The 21769-nt window shown below is 39.3% G+C and overlaps 1 protein-coding gene and 1 pseudogene across 1 annotated transcript in view; one reads left to right on the top strand and one right to left on the bottom strand.

Annotated features, from left to right (window-relative positions):
* The window catches only part of Slc26a4 (solute carrier family 26 member 4), a 57081-nt gene extending 39430 nt beyond the window's left edge, over positions 1-17651 (bottom strand). Inside the window, exons 1-3 of the mRNA XM_047561604.1 lie at positions 17570-17651; positions 16659-16825; positions 14188-14327 (exon numbers count right to left, since the gene is read on the bottom strand). Of these exons, the coding sequence (XP_047417560.1) occupies positions 14188-14327; positions 16659-16822 (304 nt within the window). The 5' untranslated portion in view covers positions 16823-16825; positions 17570-17651. The remainder of the gene's footprint in view (positions 1-14187; positions 14328-16658; positions 16826-17569) is intronic.
* Positions 3245-3587, top strand: LOC124990992 (eukaryotic translation initiation factor 1-like; annotated as a pseudogene).
* Positions 17652-21769: the final 4118 nt, after the last annotated feature.

Below are 21769 nucleotides of genomic sequence, written 5' to 3'. Positions count from 1 at the left end.
GTAAACAAAATGTAATTGATGTGATATATAGAAGGACAGGGAAAGCTGTGAAGTAAATTGTTTTATAAGGTGAGAAAAATAAGGATTAATATCAAACACATGTACTGTTTGCTTAAAAGCATATTTTAATATGAATTCAGATATGCAAAAAGATAATGAATAATATATTAAAACACCCATGTATTCATAATCTAGCTTGAGAAATAAATTATTGCCAATACAATAGAAACTCTCTATATCCTCTTCCTCAATCACATTCCCTTTCCTCCCTCCACCCTCAAAAGGCAAACATTATCCTTAATCTGATACTTATTATTCCCAGGCATTTTGTATACTCTTACATTTTGTGTTAAATTAGTTACGTATTGTACTTAACTAATATATGAATGGGTTATCTATATGGTAGGATCAGAGAAAACTTCTAGTTTGTAGAGGGGATTTTTTTCATGTTCTTTATATATCTTTTCTAGTTTTTTACATGAGCATTCACTCATTCACTCAGCAACTATTGATTATGCACCTACCAGGCACAAGGTACTGTTAAAGTCTCTGCACTTATGGAATTTGCATTCTAGAAAAATATGTATTATTGCTGCAATTGTTTTAATATGTAAATTACAACAAGGAATTTCAATAATCAATAGTTCCAGGAACATGGAATAGAATGGAATAGATGACTCCACAAAAGGACAAGAAAGGAAGGAGTAGGGAATGAAAGCACAATCTGCTTCCTTGGTCATTTTTCAAGTCCTTCTCAAACCTCCATTTCCCTAAACTGGCCTCTTCAGTTCTTAATATGCCTGGAAAATGGGGACTTCTTCAGTTTTCATATAGAGTATCTATTTAGAAACACCTGCTACTCAAGTATATTGTAATCATCTTGACAACAAAGGAAGTTGGTACAAAATTTTTGAAATTATGCAGTTTGTAAAGAAACCTAAGACATTAATTTTAATTATGGAATCTCTGTGTTGGTCCTATGATATATAGGATGGTGGCATCACTGCTAAAGCAGGTGCTACTAAACATTTGGAAACACCCAGAAGGCAAGGCCTCCCACTACATGAGGACACAGTGAGAAGGTGGTCCCTCACCAGAAACCGAATCTGCAGGGACCCTCAAGTTAGACTTCCTGGCCTCAAGAACAATTAAAAACTAATTTTTTATGTTTATTAAATAAGTAAATAAGTAAATATCAAAGATAAAATGTAGATAGAAAAGGAGGACCCAAAATTGCATATTAGAGGCACCTAGCACTTGACCATTTCACCTGAGTTAAATCCCTAGCAACACACACACACACACACACACACACACACACACACACACACACAATTATTTGCAGTGGAAAACTGGACTGCAAGGCATAAGGGAACAGAAGTTTCCCCTTCAAAATTGTGGTTTGGAAAGCCAGCTGCAAAAGTCCAGGGAAATAAGAATCCATGTGTGATTTCGCTTAGGAGCTAAGTCATATTGAGTAGAGTCATGGATAGTGGATTGCAAGGGACCTGCCTCTCCTTTCTCCACAGTAGATATTTGTTATTCCATAGCTTCTACCTGCACCAAAGTATACAACACAAATAACTCCCTATAATATACTGTCCCTTAGGGAGTTCTGAGTTCTGCCCTAGTTCCTTTCCATGCACAGGGCCACTGAGAGGTATTGTAAATAACTCTGGTCACAAACCACTCTCGCTGTTCACATGGGAAGCACAACAAAGGAGAGAAGGGGTGAATACCACCAATCTTTGATTTCTCCAAAGAGTTCACAGCTTAAGAAGACAAGAAAAAAGTTATGATAAGCATGGGCTACAATCATCAATTATTGCCTGGAGGAGAAGAAATTTTTATTTGTATTAATACTTTTTGTTATGTTTTTTCTTCTCTCCTTTCTTTTAATTTTTTTCTTTTTCTCACTATTTTACCTTTCTCTTGGTTTCCCCCTTTTACTTTTTTCTTTTTAATATTTGAATTTCCTTATTTTTCCATTTTTCTCTTTTCTTCCTTTTTTAATTTTAATTTTTAAAATTTATTTTTATTATTTTTAAAATTTTTATTCTATATAATTTTTGTCCCTTTCTTTTAGGTTGTTGGTGGTGGTGTGATTGTTGTTTTCATTTGGTGGATTTTACTTTATTTTTTTAACCATTTTGTTGTTGAGGTTATTGTTTATTCTTTCTTTGTGGTGCAAGGGACTGAACCTGAAACTTTGAGCATATGGAGTGGGTGCTCTGCACTGAGCAGCCCAACTCAGAGAAATGGCACCTTACTCCAGTATGACCTAGTCCCACTGAAACCTTTACTAAAAGTTCAATTTAAAGAATACAGGAAGCTGGGTGCTGTGGCACATGCTTATAATCCCAGCAATTCAAGAGGCTGAGGCAGGAGGATAGCAAGTTTGAGGCCATTCTGGGCCTATCTCAATATAAAAAATAAAAGGTGCTGGGTCTATGGCCTAGTGGTAGAGTTTTCTGGGTTCAATCACCAGTACTGAAGGAGGGAAAAGTAATAGGGAAAATAAAAGCCTCCAATCATCAACACAGCACCAAGTGGTCATGGTGTGTGTGTGGAGTGGGAGGGGGGGGGGCGGTGTGGGGCGTGTGTACTGGAAGTTCTGCTTCTAGACATTCAACCCCATAGCAATGGCAGAGAGAAACAGCACAATGGTTGTGAACACCACATCTACAAGGGATCTCTGCATAGATCACTCTGCTACCATATCAGGCCATACATTACTGACAAGACTAGAGGAGTAACCACAGAGGGTGAATTCCATATATTCTGCTATATTCACTACATCTGCCTGACCTGCCAGACCAGAGGGATCCCACTTGTTTGTGACCTACAGAGGACACAGAATTCAAAAAAATGATTCTTAAAAAGCTCAATGAATGCCAGAAGGATATCAATAAATGGTCTAATTAGTTAAGGAAGACAATGCAGGATATGGATGAACAATTCGATAAAGAGAGATGTTGAAAAAGAACTAAACAGAAATTTTAGAAATGAAAAGTTCAATACATCAGATTGAAAATTTAGTTAAGGCCCCAGTCATGGAGCCACCCCAGAGGACTCAGAAGCCTCCCTCTCCAGCCAGCCTGCTTCCCAGAATTCCATCGCTGCCCCCACCCCCACTCCACCACTATCCCCGTCGCCCCCCGAAATGACCACCACTCCCTCGCCTGCATTCTCCCACAGCCACCTTCCACAGGCTGCTTCTGCGGAGGCAAAGGAATCATATAGTATGTTGGTTATCCAGAACCTACACTCTTTCAACCCCTTTGCTGATGCAAGTAAGGGAGATGACCTGCCTCCTGTTGGCACTGAGGATTATATCCATATAAGAAGTCAACAGAGAAATGGTGGGAAGACCCTTAGTACTGTCCAAGGGCGTCACAGATGATTATGATAAAAAGAAACTAGTGAAGGCATTTAAGAAGAAATTTGCCTGCAATGGTACTGTAATTGAGCTTCCAGAATATGGAGAAGTAATTCAGCTACAGGGTGACCAGCACAAGAACATATGCCAGTTCCTGCTAGAGATTGAACTGGCTAAGGACAATCAGCTGAAGGTTCATGGGTTTTAATTGCTTGTGGTTCACTGAAGCTTAAATGAGGATTTCCTTGCAATGAGTAAAACTTCCCTTCTGTTCCTTGTCACAAGTTTAAAAACCTCACAGCTTGTATGATGTAGACATTTGGGGTCTGCTTTTCACTTGGACTAGTGTTAACTCCTTCATGCAATAAACTGAAAAGAGCCAAAACAATTTTTTTTTTTTTTTTTTTTTTTTTTTTTTTTTTTTTAGTTAAAAACCTCACCAATAACCTCTTCACGCAGTGTTGGGAGAAATCCTAGTTCTTGGTTCACAAAAGTTTATGTCTCAAGTGTGTAAACTTGTGAAGAGGAGCATTCCACTCTGACCACCTAGGAATGTAAACAACTGCCCCAATTTGACCTAGTGTTACCAAGGGAACCTATATAGGGTCATGGTTGTCTGACCCCCTGTGGCACATTGCGATTGGGCAAAAAGTTTATAAAATGTATGGTTTTCCCTACAATAAATGAGTTTGCAGGTTGCTCACCACAAGCCTGCTTTTACCCAACTCCCGGGGTCTGGGTTTTGACTCTGTGGCTATTACCTGCACCTGAGCTAGCCTGGCACACCCTATAATGCAGAAGAAAGATTATTGGGGCTTGAAGACAAGATTGAGGAATTATCATATTTAGGTAGTAATAAAGGGGAAAAAAAGAAGAATGAACAAAACATACAAGTTTCCAGGACACCATTAAAAGATCAAACTTATGCATAATTGAGGAATTAGAACTATATCTAAAGTCACAAAAAAACCTACCTAGCAATGTAATAATTTCCCAAACTTTGGAAAAGACATGGTCATCCAGACATAGGAAGCATTTGGAGTCCCAAATATATATAACCAGAAAAGAACTTCTGCATAGCATATAGCTAAACTGCCAAGAGTACAGAACAAATAAAGAATATTAAAAGCTGCAAAAGAGAAGCATCAAGTCACATTTAAAGGCAAACCCATCAGAATAACAGCAAATTTCTCAGCAGTAACTCAAAAGTCCAGGAAAGCATAGAATAATGTATTCTCAAGCCCTGGGGAGGGGGAAACCCCTGCTAACCTACATTACTATACCAGCAAAGTTATCATTCAAAAATCAAAGCAAAAATAAAGATCTTTTCTGATAAGCATAAATATGAATTCATGATCAGCACCAGCAGTACAGAAGATAGTTAAGGGCGTCCTATACCCAGAAGAGGAAGAAATATAAACGCAATAATGAGAGCACAGTAAAGAATAAATCTCATTAGAAGAGCAGATATGCAAATGAGAATTAGGAAAGAATCAAATATTATTAACACAAAATCATCAAACTTCTAAGATGAATAAGAGATGGGGAAAAACCCGGAATATCCAAAAGAACCAGAACAAAACAACGAAGTGACAGGAATTAGTGCGTATCTTTCAATAATAAGTTGGAATGCAAATGATTTTAATTTTCCAACTAGAATATGCAGATGAGTCGATTATATTAAAAAACAAGCCCAACAATATGTCACCTTCAAGAAACTCACCTTACCAGTGAATATATACACAGAGTGAAAGTGAAGGATGAAAAATGGAATCCAAAAGCAAGCAGGATTAGCTATACTCATATCTGAAAAAAAAATAGACTTCATACCAGTATCAGTTAGAAGAGACAAAATAAGTCACCACATTTTGATAAAGGAAACAATTTATCAAGAAGATATAATGATTATTGGGCTGGGCTATGACCCCAGCCCTGATTGCCTACATTTAAAAAACAGAGATCTGAAATAATGATGCATTTCAAGGTCTTAGAAAAACCAGAGCAAGCGAAACCCAAGATCAGCAGAAGGAAAAAACAGTAAAGATCAGGCAGAAATAAATGAAATAGAGACTAAAAGAACAATACAAATAATCAATGAAACAAAGGTGGGTTTTTTTTAATTTGTTTTTTGTGGTATTGGGGATTGGACCCAGGGCCTCAAAAATGCTAGGCAAGTGCTCTACCAACAAGTAACATCCACAGAAGAACTGATGAACAAATTTAGCAAAGAAGCAGAATGCAAAACCAACATAAAAATTAGTAGCTTTTCTATACACCAGTGATGAACCCACTGAGAAAGAGGAACACAATCCCATTTACAATAGCATCAAAAGAAAAAGAAAAAAGAAATAAAAAAACAGTAAGAAACTTAACCAAAGAGGCAAAAGATCACTACAAAGAAATGGTACTAGAGAAAGTGGATACCACATGCAGAAGATTGAAACTTGACCTCTACCTATCAACCAGTACAAAATCAACTCATAATGAACCAAAGAGACCTCAGTGTAAGACCTGAATCTTTGAAACAACTAGAAGAAAACATACAGGAAACATTTTAAGATATTGGCCCAGGAAAGATTTCCTGAATAGAACTCCAACAGCTCAGGAAACAAAAGCAAGAATTGACAAATGGGGATTACATCAAATTTAAAAACTTCTTCATTGCAAAGGAAACAATCCACAGAGTAAAAAGACAACCTACAGAATGGGCAAAAATCTTTGCCAACCATTTTTCTGGCAGAGAACTCAAAAAGCCTAACAATATAAGAACAAGTAATCCAACAGAAGAAGCAAAGGTGACAAAGTGAGACATGCCTCAGCAATCTGGCAGAATGGCCTCTGCTGCCTCTGCTGGACCATGCTAGGTAAGCCAAGAAGTCAGACAACACAGGACAAGGAGGCGGTGAGCCAGTGATGTGACCAGCTGTCTGGGACTGAGCCGTATGGGGAGCCTGCTGGCAGCAGCCTGGCCTGGCCAAACTGGAATTGCCATCCTTGACCGCCCTAGGGTCCACATTGCCTTCCAGAACACTTATCACACAGGAAGAACATTTTCCTGACATTTAGGTGCTTTTATATTCTTCTCAAAACACATCCTGATCTCAGGACCTGACAGGTATTCCTATGTTGTCTTCTAGAGTAGGTAGTCTTGCTTCTTTTATCTAGCCACTTTCCCTATTGACATATGGATACCTTTCTACATATTACCTCTGTGGTTTGGAATGGAAAAGACTGATTTTCTTTTATTCCAGCTTTCAGATTCAATACAGAAAGAAGCCCTTAGCATGGAGTTATCCTGCTGCGTTCACCAAGAAGAAAAAAGTAAACAACTAATAATGGGTCTTCTTCTGAAATTTGCTTAATTATTGAAAAATTATTTTGCAAGCTGAAGGCTGATGTTTAATTTGAAACAGGTACTTAGGTTGTGATATTTGTGAATTCTTTGCCTTTTGCTCCAAATAAGAAGACTAAATAAATGGCAAGTATGGATGACTTCAGGTTTTTAAAAAAATGTTTTTCAGTTTCAGCCATTATAATAAGCACATTTGAGACAATAGCAGTAAACCAAATATTTGTTGTAATTTGAAAATAAAGAGATATTAAAAAGTCACATATATCTCTAAATCCTGGTTCATCTTGTGACATAGATTTACTGGGCAGAAACAAAGGTTCATTTTTGCAGTTAATCCTTTGATGTGATAAAGAAGTGTAAAGACAAGATATCTAAGACTGATTTCATATCTGAATAAACCTTCAGAGATTCTGAACAAATATATATTTTTACATGTGTAAATCTACATTTTTGTATGAAATGATGAATTTTTTTCCTGGAGAAAGAAGCTATTCTTGACTTTTTCCAAAATCTTGGGACATATTTACTATTTTTACATTTGCTATTTTTATATTTTTTCATTCGTCTGGGGAATGACCAGAATGTGCAACAGCTAACCTGTGAATGCACACTTACATTTAGTGCAAAGAATGGTAAAAACAAACAACACAGTTTAAGTCCACTGATGGAACCCTAGTCACCTCCCTAAGATGAGAGGCTGCTGTATTACAGTTTTCATCCTGTTTTGTAGAGTCATATAGTACAGAAGACTTAGTTTTCCATCTGGTCAAGGTTGGAAGACAAGTAAGCATGACTTTTTTTTTTTAGCTAAGAAGATGTGACGGACCCTATAGCATAATCTTCCTTCAACTTTGTACATAAAGGAATAGAAGAAAAAACTGAGAAGTTTCCATAGAACTCCTTTCTTCTAAGAAAAAGAAACAAAAATGTTTTATGTAGCATCATCTGACTTTTTTGAAATTTTATATTACATAGTTTCATTTTTTATAAAATTATTAGTAACTCTTTTCCTTCAACCCAGATGGGTACTTGGATTTATTTTTCTAGGTGATAGGTATAATGTTAAACTGAAAAGGTTGGAATTCAGATAAATATACCCAGTTGGAATTGGATTTTCTCATCAGCAAATAGGTCTTTCTCAAAAGCAATGTTCCCAATCCTTTGGTTGGGTCATTGTAGATTTAGGAGAAATTCAGGGTCTGGAAAAACACTCAAATAAGAAAAATAGTTCCAATAAGAAGTGTGAATCTTCTGCTTGGTTCATTATAGATTTAGAATAAATTCAGGGTTTGAAATAAAAACAAGAAATACATGTCTCCCTGTTTTGTTTTGTTTTTTTCCTTTAAAGATTATATGATGAACAGACTGTAGTGGAAACCTGACCTTAATTCTAAATAAACAGAGGACCATTATATGGGGAGTGCGGAGAATAAATAATACAATAAAAAATGGGGAAATGATCTGAACAGACACTTCTCAAAAGAAGTATAAATGGTCAGTAAATATATGAAAAATTCTTAGTATCTTTAGCCATCAGGGAAATGCAAATCAAAATTACACTAAGAGGTTGGGGTTGTAGCTCAATGGTAGAACACTTGCCTATCTCATGGGAGGCACCACATAAAAATAAATAAAATAAAAGGTATTATGTCCATCTATAACTAAAACTATTTTTAAGAAAACTACACTAAAATTGCATCTTTTTCCAGTCAGAATGGCTACTCTAAAAAAAAAATAACAAATGCTGCTGAGGATATGGAGAAAAAAGGAACACTTATACACTGTCGATAGGAATGTAAATTAGTACAGCCACTATGGAAAACAGTTTGGAAGTCCCTCAAAAGGCTAAAAATAGGGCTGGGGATGTAGCTCAGTTAGTAGAGTGCTTCCTTTTCAAGCACAAGACCCTGGGTTCAATCCCCAGCACTGCAAAAAAAAAAAAAAAAAAAAAAAAAAAAAAAAAAAGAAAGAAAGAAACTAAAAATAGCTAGGTGTGGTGGCACATGCCTGTAATCCCAGTTACTGGGGAGGCTGAGGCAGAAGGGTCACAAGTTGAAGAACAGCCTCAACATCTTTGCCCAGCATGCATGCATGAAGTCCTGAGTTCAATCCCTAGTAATACAAAAGAAAAAAAAAAAAAAAAAAAGATTATATATGATCCAGTTCTACCACTCCTGGTATTTATCTGAAGGAAATGAAGTCAGAACATAAAAGAAATACCTGCATACCCATGTTTATTGTAGTACTATTCATAATAGTCATGATATGGAATCAGTCTCGGAATCAGTCAATAGATAAATGGATAGAGAAAATATGGTATACATACACAATGGAGTTTAAGTCATAAAGAAGAATAAAATCGTGTGATTTTCAGGAAAAAGGATGAAACTGGAGATTATCATGTTAAGTAAAATAAGCCAGATACAGAAACACAAGTATCACATACTTCCTCTCAAATGTGGAAATGAAAAACAGATACCCCAGATGCAGAGGAGAAACTATTAGGGGAAAGTATGGGGCCAGGGAGCATGAGCAGATAAAAGTGGGTGGATGTGAACATGAACATTTCCATCTTTGTACAAATTGTTAAGTTTCACTGTTTCATTTACATCTTTGTATGGAAATATCAGAGTAAAACTCATCAACTTGTACAATTATTAGGTGTTAATACTTATAATAAAAAGAAAGTAGATAACAAACTCCCCATAGCTGTTTATAAAGATAGCACTAAAAGTATTGCATAGATGTTTTGTTGCCAAATAGGACTTCATTTTTTTTTTTTTTTTTTTTTTTTTTTTTGGTACTGGGGATTGAATGCAGAGGTGCTTTACCACTGAGCTACATTCCCAGTCCTTTTTATTTTTTATTTTGTTATAGGTTTTCACTAAGTTTCTGAGACCGGTCTTGAATTTGTGATCCTACTACTTCAGCCTTTGGAGTTGTTGGGATTACAGGGATGCACCACCATGCCTGGTAGGAAGTTTTTTTTTTTTTTTTTTAAATAACAAAAACTAAAAAGACCCCATTATCATTAGCAACTCCCTGGTTTCTCAGGAACCTGATCCAGTCATCTGTCTGATGACTTTCCCATAACTCGCAGCCACCCAGTCAGCGCTTAGGTCACAGAGCTCACCATCACTGGAAACTGCAGCATTGCCTCTGGAATCTTCACCTGGGCTACCCCCTCTCCAGCTGCAGCCTTGAGCCTTTCAGCGCACCCACTCCAGAATCCTTACTGCAGCTTTTCTTTATCCCCATAAGGTTTTCAGTTCTGACTAATCTGCTCTTTCCTGATTGTTGATACCCTCCTGTCCTTACTATTATCCTTGCCCAGCACAGAGTCCATGAATTTTACAAACACTCCCTTGCTTCTGTGTTTTTCTCTGTTCTTCCTTTTATCTGGCAAAAGCTGGAGACAGCAATACAGGGGGATCCAAACATCCACCTTTTCCACAACTACTTTCTAGCAGTTATACAAACTGACCTGGGGGTTACACTTAGACTGAACAGTCCCACATGGGCACTCAAAACTGCCTGGTGAACCAGTTGTGTTTTCCTCTCAGACAACTTCTCAAACCTCCCCTGCTTTCCTCAAAATGACCATCTCCCTCTTCACCAAAGTAGAAGCTAAGAGGCACATCTTACCTTTCCATTGAAAACACGGAATCCAGGAGAGAGGCTCCCAGGTTTCTTTTCAACAGAATTTCAAGCCTCGCAGAATCTGCACACTTTGAGCCAATTACCTTCCTTTGAAATAGAGAAAATCTCCTTTTTGTCCTAAAGGACTAATATTCCCACTTCTGTCCAGGAACCCATCCACATTTGCCCCTTCTCATGAATTTGCTTCTAGTAGTTTCTTCTCTACTTCTTGAACCACAGATCTCTTTCTTTCTATGACATTATTCCTACCTGTATGAAAAAGGAAAGCAGATCTTTCCTTCACTCCACCTTTATCCTTTATCTCCTTCTACTTCACAGCAACACTTGTTAAAAGCAGTCTGGAGTTTCTATCAGAAGTTATATCCTTTTTTGTTTTAAACTTTTTAATTCTGGTCGCTCATTTCTGTGATTGTATCTTTTTCTCCACCTTTCTCAGTCCAACTTCCTCAGATTCTTTGTCACCCCTTCCTCATTTTCCTGACCTCTAAGTCCTCCAGCCCTCTTCTTCTCATCTGTCCTTCTTTCCTATGTAATTGCAGACATTTCCACTCCTTTAATTCCCCCCCCCCCCACTTTTCGGGACAGGGATTGAACCCAGGACCTTGTGTGTGCTAGGTGAGTGTTTTGCCACTGAGCTACATTCCCAGCCTCTCCCTGCCACCTATTCCTTTAAATATCACCTCTAAAGTGAAATCACACTCTAAAGTGATATCACATCCAGCCCAGGGCTTAACTTTGATCTTTAAACTTGTAATAGCTCCAACTTCTATTTGGAGTCTCCACTTAGGTGTCTCATGTGCATCTCAAACCTAGAATGTCCAAAAGGAAACCCTTGGTTTATCATTCCAAACCTGCTTCCCAACCAGTCTCCACACCTCCACACCCCACTGCCCCACCCCTGTACTGGAGATTGTACCCAGGGCCTTGTGCATTTTTTGCAAGTATTGTACCACGGACTACAATCCCAGCCCTTTTCAATTTTTTTGAATCAGGATCTCCCTAAGTTGCCAAGGCTGGCTTTGAAGTTATGATTCTTCTTCTGCCTCAGCCTCCTAAGTAACTGAGATCACAGGTGTCTACCACCACACCTGGCTCAGTCTTTGCCATTTTAATAAATGATATAACCATTTACCCAGTTGCACAAGTCAACAAACAAGGAGTTGTCCGTGATTTTTATATACACTTATAAGTTATATTGATGATTCTTGCTGCAAAAAATACTTCAGATATTGCAGATCTCACCAAGTCCTGCCTGATCTGGTTCAAGCTGAAGCACCTGTATCAAGGGCTGGGTTTAGGGTGAGGCAAGTGAGGAGCCTAGGGCACAATATTTAAAGAGGCTCCCTGGGAGCAAGTGCCCCTCTTGCCTCGCCCTAAACCTGGCCTTCCTAACCTTATCTCATCATTACTCAACTTCCCTCACTGCCCTCCACCCAGACAAGAATTCTTCCTTCTCCTCCCAGATCTAGCCCAGGCCCTGTAAAAGAAGAAGCACTTTTTGTCTTCAGGGAATTTGCATCTTTACCTGGCACCCTCTTCCTCCAGCTTAGCACCTGGCTGCCTTCTTCTCCTCTTCTGGTCTCTGTCTAAAATTCTACTTCTTCAATATGACCTTCCTAGACTATTATATCTAAAATAGACCTTTCCTCCCAAATTAATTCCTATTTTGGCATTTCAACTCCACAGCAATGATTATCATGAGCTATAAAATATTTTTCTATTTATACACGTAATTATTTAATTCTCAGAACTACCAGTGGAAATGAGCCTCATTAGGTCAGTATCTATACCTGTTAATAAATCACTGAATCCTCATGGCTCAATACCTGGCATACAGAATATTGATTACACAAATGAATAATAAACAAACATATGAATGAGTCAGATTGACCTCCCAGAAAGTTATTTTATAAAGACAACTTTATAGATATAATGTTTCTGGAAAACCTGCCTATAAAGTAAGGAACAACATACAATGTACATGTTAAGATCTTAGAAATTAGACTCTGAGTTCACATTCAGCTCTACCACTTGCAGCTCCTAGACCTTGGGGAAGATCTAATAGATTTCTCATCTATTGAAAAAGGAGATGATAATAATACCTACCTTTACCTACCTTGCAGGGTTGATGTGAGGATTAAATGAGATAACTAGCCAAAGTCCTTTTTTTATAGTTTCTAATACATACTAAACAAAATTAATGAATAGGCCAGATACTTGTCTATGAAAACTGGGGAGACCTGGAGCTTAAACTATTATTTTCATATCTAAAGATGATTCATTATCAAGAAAACAATTCAATCCTCTTCACTAAATATTTATAGAATCATCTATTATGTACCAATTTCTGTGCTAAACAAACATGAACTGCTAACCAACTACCAAGCAAATATGAACTTAGACATGGTTCCTGTTCCCAAGAGTCATCCGATGTTGCTAAGTTGCAGCCATTAAAGCCAGTTGTGTAGAGCAATGCCCCATCCTGCTCTCCCTCCTAAGGCTTTAGGATTGAGAACATGCTCAATTGAGACTTCACATTGGGACCCACAGACCATCCTCGTCTGTGGGAATCTAACTGTCCTGCTCTGAGTAATCTGGAGAGTTCCATAGACACATTTTAGCTCAACACAATATTGGTCAACACTTATTACTAACTTCTCAAGCAGTCTATTTTCAAGTCATCTTTCTGCACACGGCCATACCCATAGACCACTTCCCATCACCTGAGACTCAGACTTAACCTTCAGGGAAACAGCTCTGACAATGTGAGTTCCAGGAAGTCATGCCCATCCTCTGACTGGGTTATGCACTCCTCAATGGCACTCCCTTAGCAGGCAACGTTGCCCCTATCACAGCCTTTAGTATACTGAGTTGTGAGCATCCATTTCTCCACTGGACTATGAGCCCCTTGAAAACAGGTGGTGCATCCTATTCTTGTCATCTTACCTACTGCCTGCCACATCCTAAGGGCTCCATAAAATCATAATAAATAAACTAGACATTTTTTCCAAGACTCAGAGACTTTGAGAAATTGGACAGGGTGGTGGTGTGGACAGTGAAGTAACAAAATTGTGAGGATGAGGGACAGAGGAGAATACGTATACTGTTACACACCAACTATGCAACAGATTTCAAAAATGCTTATGGAAATATTATGAAATAATCCAGTTCCAAAACAAAAACAAAACAAAAAATTCTCACCTATGTTGGAACATTTTCCCATAAGATTAAGATAAGAGGATGGATAAAAGGGGAGTGGGGCAAAGATTATTCATGTGTAGTCCAAGCTAAGACACTTTGTTCAATTTCCTCTAAACCAGTTTCACACTACAGGTCAAGATCCGTGTGTGAAATGTAAAATAATTTCATGAGCAAAAATAAATTTTTTTTTAAAAAGCAGAGTATCATAGAACATATTAGAATGTATTACTTATAGTGAGAATAAACATTACCTCACAAAACTTCAAAAATGTGTGTGTGGCTTGTGATATAATGCATATTTCTTACACTAAGTCATGGTTTATAAATGTGGAAAGCCATTGCTTGGTATATGCCTCTAAGTTGAAGACACACAACTAGAGAGGCTGCGGCATTTTCCAGGAAGACAACTCTATGAAAGAGGAGCAAAGAGGTGAATCTTCCCATTGAGGGACTCAAGAAGAAAGATGAAGTTCTTGAAGGGTGAGTAAGCATTTGGTACAGATCCATGGTAGAAGATGTGGGGCGGGGGGACTGTGGACTACAACAGGAGACAGTATCTCTCAATCACTTGGGACCCAATCCACCAACGTCTTACCTTGCAGCGTACCCACAAGTCCAGTACTAACTCCTGAAATGATATCACTAAGCAGCCATTCCTTAATTCGGTATTTGGGGAGCCACTCCAGGACAGGCAAGAGAGTCTTCAGTACACCAAAGGCTCTCTTTCTTGAACAACTGTCAAAAGCAAGAAACCTGGGTTTCCAATCCAGTTTTAGTCACAACCAATTGTAAGTCATAGAATTATATACTGAACTCTGCTGATGTTTATAACCATTTAGAAAAAAGGATTTTATGGAAAATTCTAACACTGAAGAGCTACCACAATTTTGCCAAGAATTATATCTATCCTTTTAAATGCACTGTACTAGGAAACACAGGATTAAGTGTCCCCTCCCCTTTTCCACCTTTTTAATCCTGTGAGAAAATATCCCTACACAAGAACCCACTTTCTGGTCCAGCCAAAGAGGGATCAATGTGGAGTCTGTACGTGGAGATTAATTTTTAGACTTCTAATCTAGGTACCACCTTCTTCTTTTCTTTAAACAAAAATAAACACACTGTATATTTTGGCAATACAAGCTTGGAGTCAGTTTTTACAAAAACTTTAACATAATAAATGTATTATAGCTTGTTACTTAGCAACTTTAAATTCAATCTATAAATAAGAGGAAAAAATATCAATAAAAATAGGTAGATATTATTTGACTTCTGATTCAAAATTGTTTTTAAAAAGTATGACATTTATAAAACAATTGGAAATGTTCAATGCTGAGTCAATGTTTTTATGCTAAGGAATTATTTTTAGGTAGATAACAAAGTGTGGATATATGTATAGAAAATAAATAAAGAAAATATAATGTATATTTTATACATTATATGCTTCACACATATTTTATATATAATCTTATAGAATACACACACACGTGTGTGTGTGTGTGTGTGTGTGTGTGTGTATCCTTTTTTTTTGGTAGTAGGGATTGAACCCAGAGGGACTCTAGCCAAACCCAGGCAGGGCCTTGTTAAGTTGTTGTTGCTGACCTCAAACTTGTGATCTTCCTACTTCAGACTCCCAAGTCACTGGATTACAGTCCTGGGACACCACACCTGGCTTGTGGTTATAATTTTGAAGAGTGCTTAGAGGTGCATACTAAAAGATATATACAGTGGGTCCTCCTTTTCCATGTGTTCTGAGTCTGTGGATTCAACCAACTACAGATCAAAGATCAAGTGAACCTGTAATCACAGCAGCCTGGGAGACTGAGACAGGAGGATCGCAAGTTCAAAGTCAGACTCCGCAAGGGGAAGTCTCTAAGCAACTCAGTGAGACCCTGTCTCTAAATAAAATACAAAATAGGACTGGGGATGTGGATCAGTGATTGAGTGCCCCTGAGTTCAATTCCCAGCACCTCCACCCAACCTTCCCCCAAAAAACCCCACAAAAAAATAGGGGGGAAAAGTGTCTACATTGAAAATATGTAGATTCTTATTTCCTAAGTAGCATAGCATAACAGCTATTTACACAACATTTTCCTGACTTTAGGTATTATAAGTAATTTGGAGGTGATTTAACGTATATAGGAGGATTATATAAGTTATATGCATTATAGCCATTGTATATAAAGAACTTAAGAATGCTTAGACTCTGGTAACTTCTGGGTTCCTGGAACCAAACTCCTATGGATGTCAGGGGGGACTGTAAGAGACAAAAAGATACAGTCTGTGGGATTTGCCTCAAAATACCGGAGGGGATAAGGGACTGGTTGTAGGTAAAACGGGATTAACTGAATTGATCATTGTTGAAGCTGGGTGGTGGGTAAAAACTTGACAGGGGGATTATTATACCTTTCTATATATTTCAAGTGTAACATAATAAAAGGGTGAAAAGAACAAAGAAAAAATTGTAATTAGTTGACTTTTCTAAGTTCTTCATCTTTGGATTATTTAATTCTGGGTGGCACATTTGGGTTTAGAGACAAGGTGGTTCTCTGTAGGGGTCCCCCTGCCTCCTGGTGAAGTAATTGAAGCACACCACTTTCACCTGTCTTCTTTCATCCGGGTCCCTAACTGAATTAGGTATCATGCCTGCATTCTGTTGAGGGTTTCAAAGACTCCTGGCCAGGTGGTGGGTTTACCCACCATCTCCTTTAAACGAGCCGCTTTCTTCCTTTCTTTGCTCAAGCTGTCCTTCACAAGAAGGCAGCACAGAGACCTACAGTACCTCAAGGTGCACTCCAGGTTTCGTCAAGAGAGGGAAAAAGAGAGATGGGGCTCCGGGAATCCACTCTCCCCAAAGGCGAGTTTCCCCAGTCAAGAGTTACAGTGATTCCTGGCGGAAGACTGATGGAGCCACCAACGGACCAGGAAGGGTGGCACTGTGGTCGTGAGGCTCAGTCAGTCTCTCATAGAAGCGCCGGGCAGTGCCGCCGGGCAGGAGCCCCACTCGCACCCCCATCCCCAGCTGCCAAACGCCCTGCTCCACTTCTCTCCACGCCTCTAGTCAACTACCTGCAGCTCTTGGCCAGACTCTCCCGAAGAGTCTTGCGCTCCTGCAGGCGCCGTTCGTGCTGCTGCTGGAAGGCGAGCTCGTTGTAGACCGGTCGCGACACCACGTAGCTGCAGCTGTACTCTGGTAGCTGCCGCGGATCCGACCTGCTGCCCGGCGCTGCCATGACCTGAGAACCCGAGGACAACCCAGAGGACAACCCAGAGGGAAGAGTAGCGGCAAGGGAGGACAATCGGAATGGAAGAGCAAGAAAGAGCCTGTTAGCATCTGTTAGCTGCCTCCGGGCGCCACCTGTGGTGGCTGACCCTGGCGAACCTGGTCTGCGTCCTGCAGCCCTCCGCGCCAGCGACACGCCGCTCCACGGCACACACGGCCAGCCTGGAGTGGGGCACCTGAGCACCTTCGGGTCCTGTGGCCTGCACCTACTGCCGGAAACTGCCCACTCTGAAGAAAGTGCGCCTTGTTCTGGGGGCTTCCAGAACTCCAACAAGTCGCCGCCTTGGGCAGCTGGGGCGCTGTCCGCGTCCTGAAATCTCCACAAACCAACTCTCGGACAGGGCCTAGGGAGCTTGCAAGGGGAAAAGCGTCCCTCCCTTCCCGCACCCAACCCAGGGCACAGTTCCAGGAACGTAGTGGGAGAGAAGCACCGGTATCAGGGCGTGGGACCCTCAAGGCGTGCTCCTGAGGTCCCGAGGTTGCGTTCGCTGCAGGCAAATTCCAGCAGTGGGTCTCAGCTCTCCCGAGGGTAGAGGAGCAGGTCCCCACGTCTTGTTTTTCTGACCTCACTCTCAGCTTCTCAGAAAGAAGGCTGTACTGCCCCCTGCCCGCCCTCAGCGTGCCCCTAGACTAGGCTCATCCCGAGGGAGTGACGCGAGGGCGGGCGGAGTGAGGTACATCTTCAGGGTGAACTCACCTGCTTTACTCGTGCGCTCCGCCCGGAATGCCCCGGGAGAGCCGCTCCGCAGCCTTTATAGCGCAGACAGACGGCAGTGAGACGTTTTATTTATGGAGCAACAGAGACACCTTGGTCAAAAGGAAGGACGCAAGGACTGCGGCCCTTCCCCACGGATTCTACCGGGAAAGAAATCCTTTCCCTGCTGCGTTCTTTCCCTTTCCCGAACCTGGAGGGCTGAGAGTGTTACTGGCTGTCACCCAGGGGCCACTCAGATCTTCACTCACCCCCCAATTACTAAGGCGGGCGGCGAGGTCAGGGGCGGGGCAGCCCCTGCGGTATTCTTTTCCGGAGAGTAGCGCCAACTGGGAATGCTGACCTTGATTCCTAGGTTGTGTGAATCCACGCTCCACAGTCTAGCACAGGTGCTCTCACGCGGTGTGGGGGTGGGGAGGAGAGGAGAAGTGGTTGGTTTCCTGTATTAAGACTCTGAATTTCTATAAAGTTTTTACCAATACCCAGTGGGTGGTGGCTATAGAGGTCATAATTTACTCATAGATTTTAGGTATATATTCTGTGCACTTTGGTGCATATATTTCACAATCAAAATCAAGTGTTCAGGTGGCCCTTTCTTACTTGACGTTTTGGTTCTTTATTTCTTCTCATGCACCCGGACAGTCAGGGAGGGAATAAACTGGACTGGACAGGAATCAAGACTAGTGGGTGAGGTGGAGTCAGATCTACCCTACCTCATTAGTGTGTGGTCTTCTGTGGGTAAGTACATGTTGGAATGAATCTTGCTAAAACTGATGCATGGTTAAGATGAACGTCGAAGGAAGGATTTGGTAAACCAGAACATTGTCACTTGAGTTTCAGAGTTTTGAGGTCAATGAAGAGGAGGCTCCAAAATATGGACCTTCTGGATACCAACGTCAATTACCCAAGTTGAAAATACAAAACATAATATATCTGTAAGCTCCTAGAAACAGAATTCTCTCAGGAGAACCCCAGTGTAAATCCCCTAGTCAACACTGTACAAGCATGTTTGTTTTTCTGAGGTATGAGTCAACAGCTTTCAACAGATTTTCAAAGGCTTACTTGACCCAAGGAAGTTAAGAACCAGCTGGGTGTGGTGCCTCTGGCCCCTAGGCCCAGCCACTCAGAACGCTGAGATGGAAGGATCACTTGAGCTGGTGAGTTTAAGACCAGCTTGGGCAACACAGTGAGACACTGTCTCTGAGAAGGAGGGAGAGGAAGAAAAAGGAGTGAGGGGAGACCATTAAAGAAGGAACCTAAAAAGAAATTCTGGTCATGACATGGATCTTATCCACTTGCAGAGAAGAGGGAAAGAATCACTTGTGGATATAGGGGTTATGTATATCAGAGTTTCTTAACTAAAGGCCATTTTGCCCCTCCCACCCATGGAATGTTTAGAGACATTTCTAGTTATTACATCTGGAAGAATGTTACTGAGATCTAGTAGGTAGAGATCAGAGGTGCTTCTAAACATCCTACAGTGGAGTTCATCATCTTGCTAAGGTTTTGTGTATGATTCAAAATGTACATTTATTAATAATTTCTCATGCATGTTAAATATATGCATATTTCTATGTATTTGTATGTATTTCTTACCAGTAGCACATTATGGTTGAATGTAAAACTCAACTCCACTGAAATAGAGGCAAATGTTTGTTTTAAAGTAGATTCTGAATATATCTACACTATATACCCTCATGCATACTTTCAAGGTCCAGTTAAAATGCCATCTCTTCCATGAATACTCTTTGATGCTTTCAGTCAAAATTAATATAGTCCCTATTCTGGTTTCTATTGGCACCTTATCTGATTCTCCCTTAAAGTGTCTCTCACAATTACCTGAGTATCATATTTGTATTTACCAATAAGTCTTAACCTCCTCACTAAACAAAAATTTCTTGAGGCCTAGCAAATATCTCCCTCCAACCATTATTACCTTTTATCATCTTTTCTAAGGAGACTTACCTATAGCCCAAACATGTTTTTTAAAACTAAAAATTATATTACATCTTGGTCTACATTTTTTTGGTCAGTTAAGACTATGATATGGATATCTTTATAGATAAGTACATGTGGGCTTTTTCTAATCTGGGCCAATGGCTGTCTAGGATTCCAGAATATCAACTCATATACACAGCATCACAGGAACTCACCTAGATGATTCAAATCTTTCTTTAATTTAGAATTATTCTGTGCAGATATAAATATAAACCATATATTTACTTTAGTCTGGTCCAGTCAGCCCTGTGAATCACTTTGCTTCAGGACTTGGCAATGGCTTGGTGGTGATAGTGATTTAGAAGATTAAGGAGTAGGATACAGGTGGCAGGACAGAGGAGAAAATAGACTATCACATAACACCAGGACTCAATGGTGTTAATTTTCCTGGAGAATAAACAGAAATTTTTGAAATTCAAATGTATAAAAATTTGGTTCAGTAATCATACTACAATATGTCCTGCATGTATATGGAGGAAAATATTGCTTTTCTTCTATTAAATACCTTTCTTAAAGCAGAAATAAGTGGTGCATGAACAGAATAGCATTTCCATTACAAAATTCTATAAGAGGATAAAACTGCTTTTTCATAGGTAAGAGAGTCTGTGAAGTTGGCTGTATTTTAAGAACAGAGAAGAGTAGGAGGTGATAACAGCTTTCTCTCCTCGCACAATTTACTTGTTATATTAAACACATCAGATTACTCACTTGGGCTTTACAAATCAAGCTTCACCTGTTTTACACAGAGGTGGGTGGTTCTTATTTATCAGAATTTAATCATATCCATGACTCTTTCCAAAAATATAGATGTATCACTTCGAAATAAATGTCAGACAATAATATTGTTACTTTAGATATTTAATTAGCAGTTAATGCTGATTTGAAATGTATATTCTGATCTATTATATCATTTGGAGTGTTAGATATACACATTCGTTCATTCAAGGATTAAGAATTTGTTTGTTGGTCACAGATAGAATGTTGAACAAAACCATGCACCTGGCCTCATATCTGTAGGTGTAGTAGACACTTATCAAATGGTCACAAAAGGTTTATACTATTTCACTGATTTAAAAACACACATTTTCTACATTTTATCCAGTTTCATCTTACAATTGATGATGTGCAATAGTTCAACTGGCAGCACTTTTTCTTTCTTAGTCAAAAATAATTTTGAACTTTATAATTAATGTCATCCTAAAACTAATGAAATATATATTCTATACATTTATAAGTATGTCTACACTTGTAAGTGACTATTTGTGCTACAAGAATGATTGATTAGAGTCCTTTGTTAATTTAAGAGCAATCTTGTTACATTTTCCTTGTCTAAATAGCAAGTAATGTAGCGTAGATTTTTTCTTTTTTACAATTTAAGATGTTCTCTAATCAAGAATTGCAAGAGAGGGGGCTGGGGAGATAGCTCAGTCGGTAGAGTGCTTGCCTTGTAAGCACAAGGCCCTGGGTTCAAGAATTGCAAGAGAAACATTCAAATAATGCCCAAAATGCTACTTTCAAAAGCAACCCTGATTTTGATTCTTATCGTTTTCTACCTTTGAAGTGTGATATATAAAGCCTATTTATTATTATTTTTTTGTGAAGTTGAATCATTTTTGCTAGGAGGCAGTGTTTGGAACCCATGGTTTTAATAATGCTAGGGATCAAACCCAGGGCCTCCTACATGGTAGGCAAGCAGTCTACCATTAAGCTATATCCCCACTTCCCTTATCCACATTTAAAACTGAAACACAAGTTGCAGATTGGCATTCATGGTCAATAAAAAAACATCAAAAATTACTAGGGAAAGAGGTAATTTTCCCCCAGAAAAATTTAATCCTAATTCTGATCTTTTATTTTTATTTTGCTTGTTAAGTTTTATCTCTTGACTTTCCTGACTTCTCCTGCTCTGAACAACTTACTGAGCTTATTTTCAATAAACATACAGTTTTTCCCTCAATTGTTTTGTTTCCTGCATGTTACTTTTTCCCCTTTTCCAGTTATGCTATGCCCCCCTTTTTTTTTCACTTGTCGATGGACCTTTATTTATTTATTTTTTTATATGTGGTGCTGAGAATCAAACCCAGTGCCTCACACATTCTAGGTGAGTGCTCCAACACTAAGCCACAACCCCAGCCTGTTACACCCTTAAGGACATAAAAATATATATATATATCTTTTATTATATTA

This window comes from Sciurus carolinensis, chromosome 8, assembly GCF_902686445.1.
Source record: "Sciurus carolinensis chromosome 8, mSciCar1.2, whole genome shotgun sequence".
NCBI lineage: Eukaryota > Metazoa > Chordata > Mammalia > Rodentia > Sciuridae > Sciurus > Sciurus carolinensis.
Note: the sequence above shows the minus strand (reverse complement) of the source record. Positions and strands in the feature narration are given on the sequence as shown.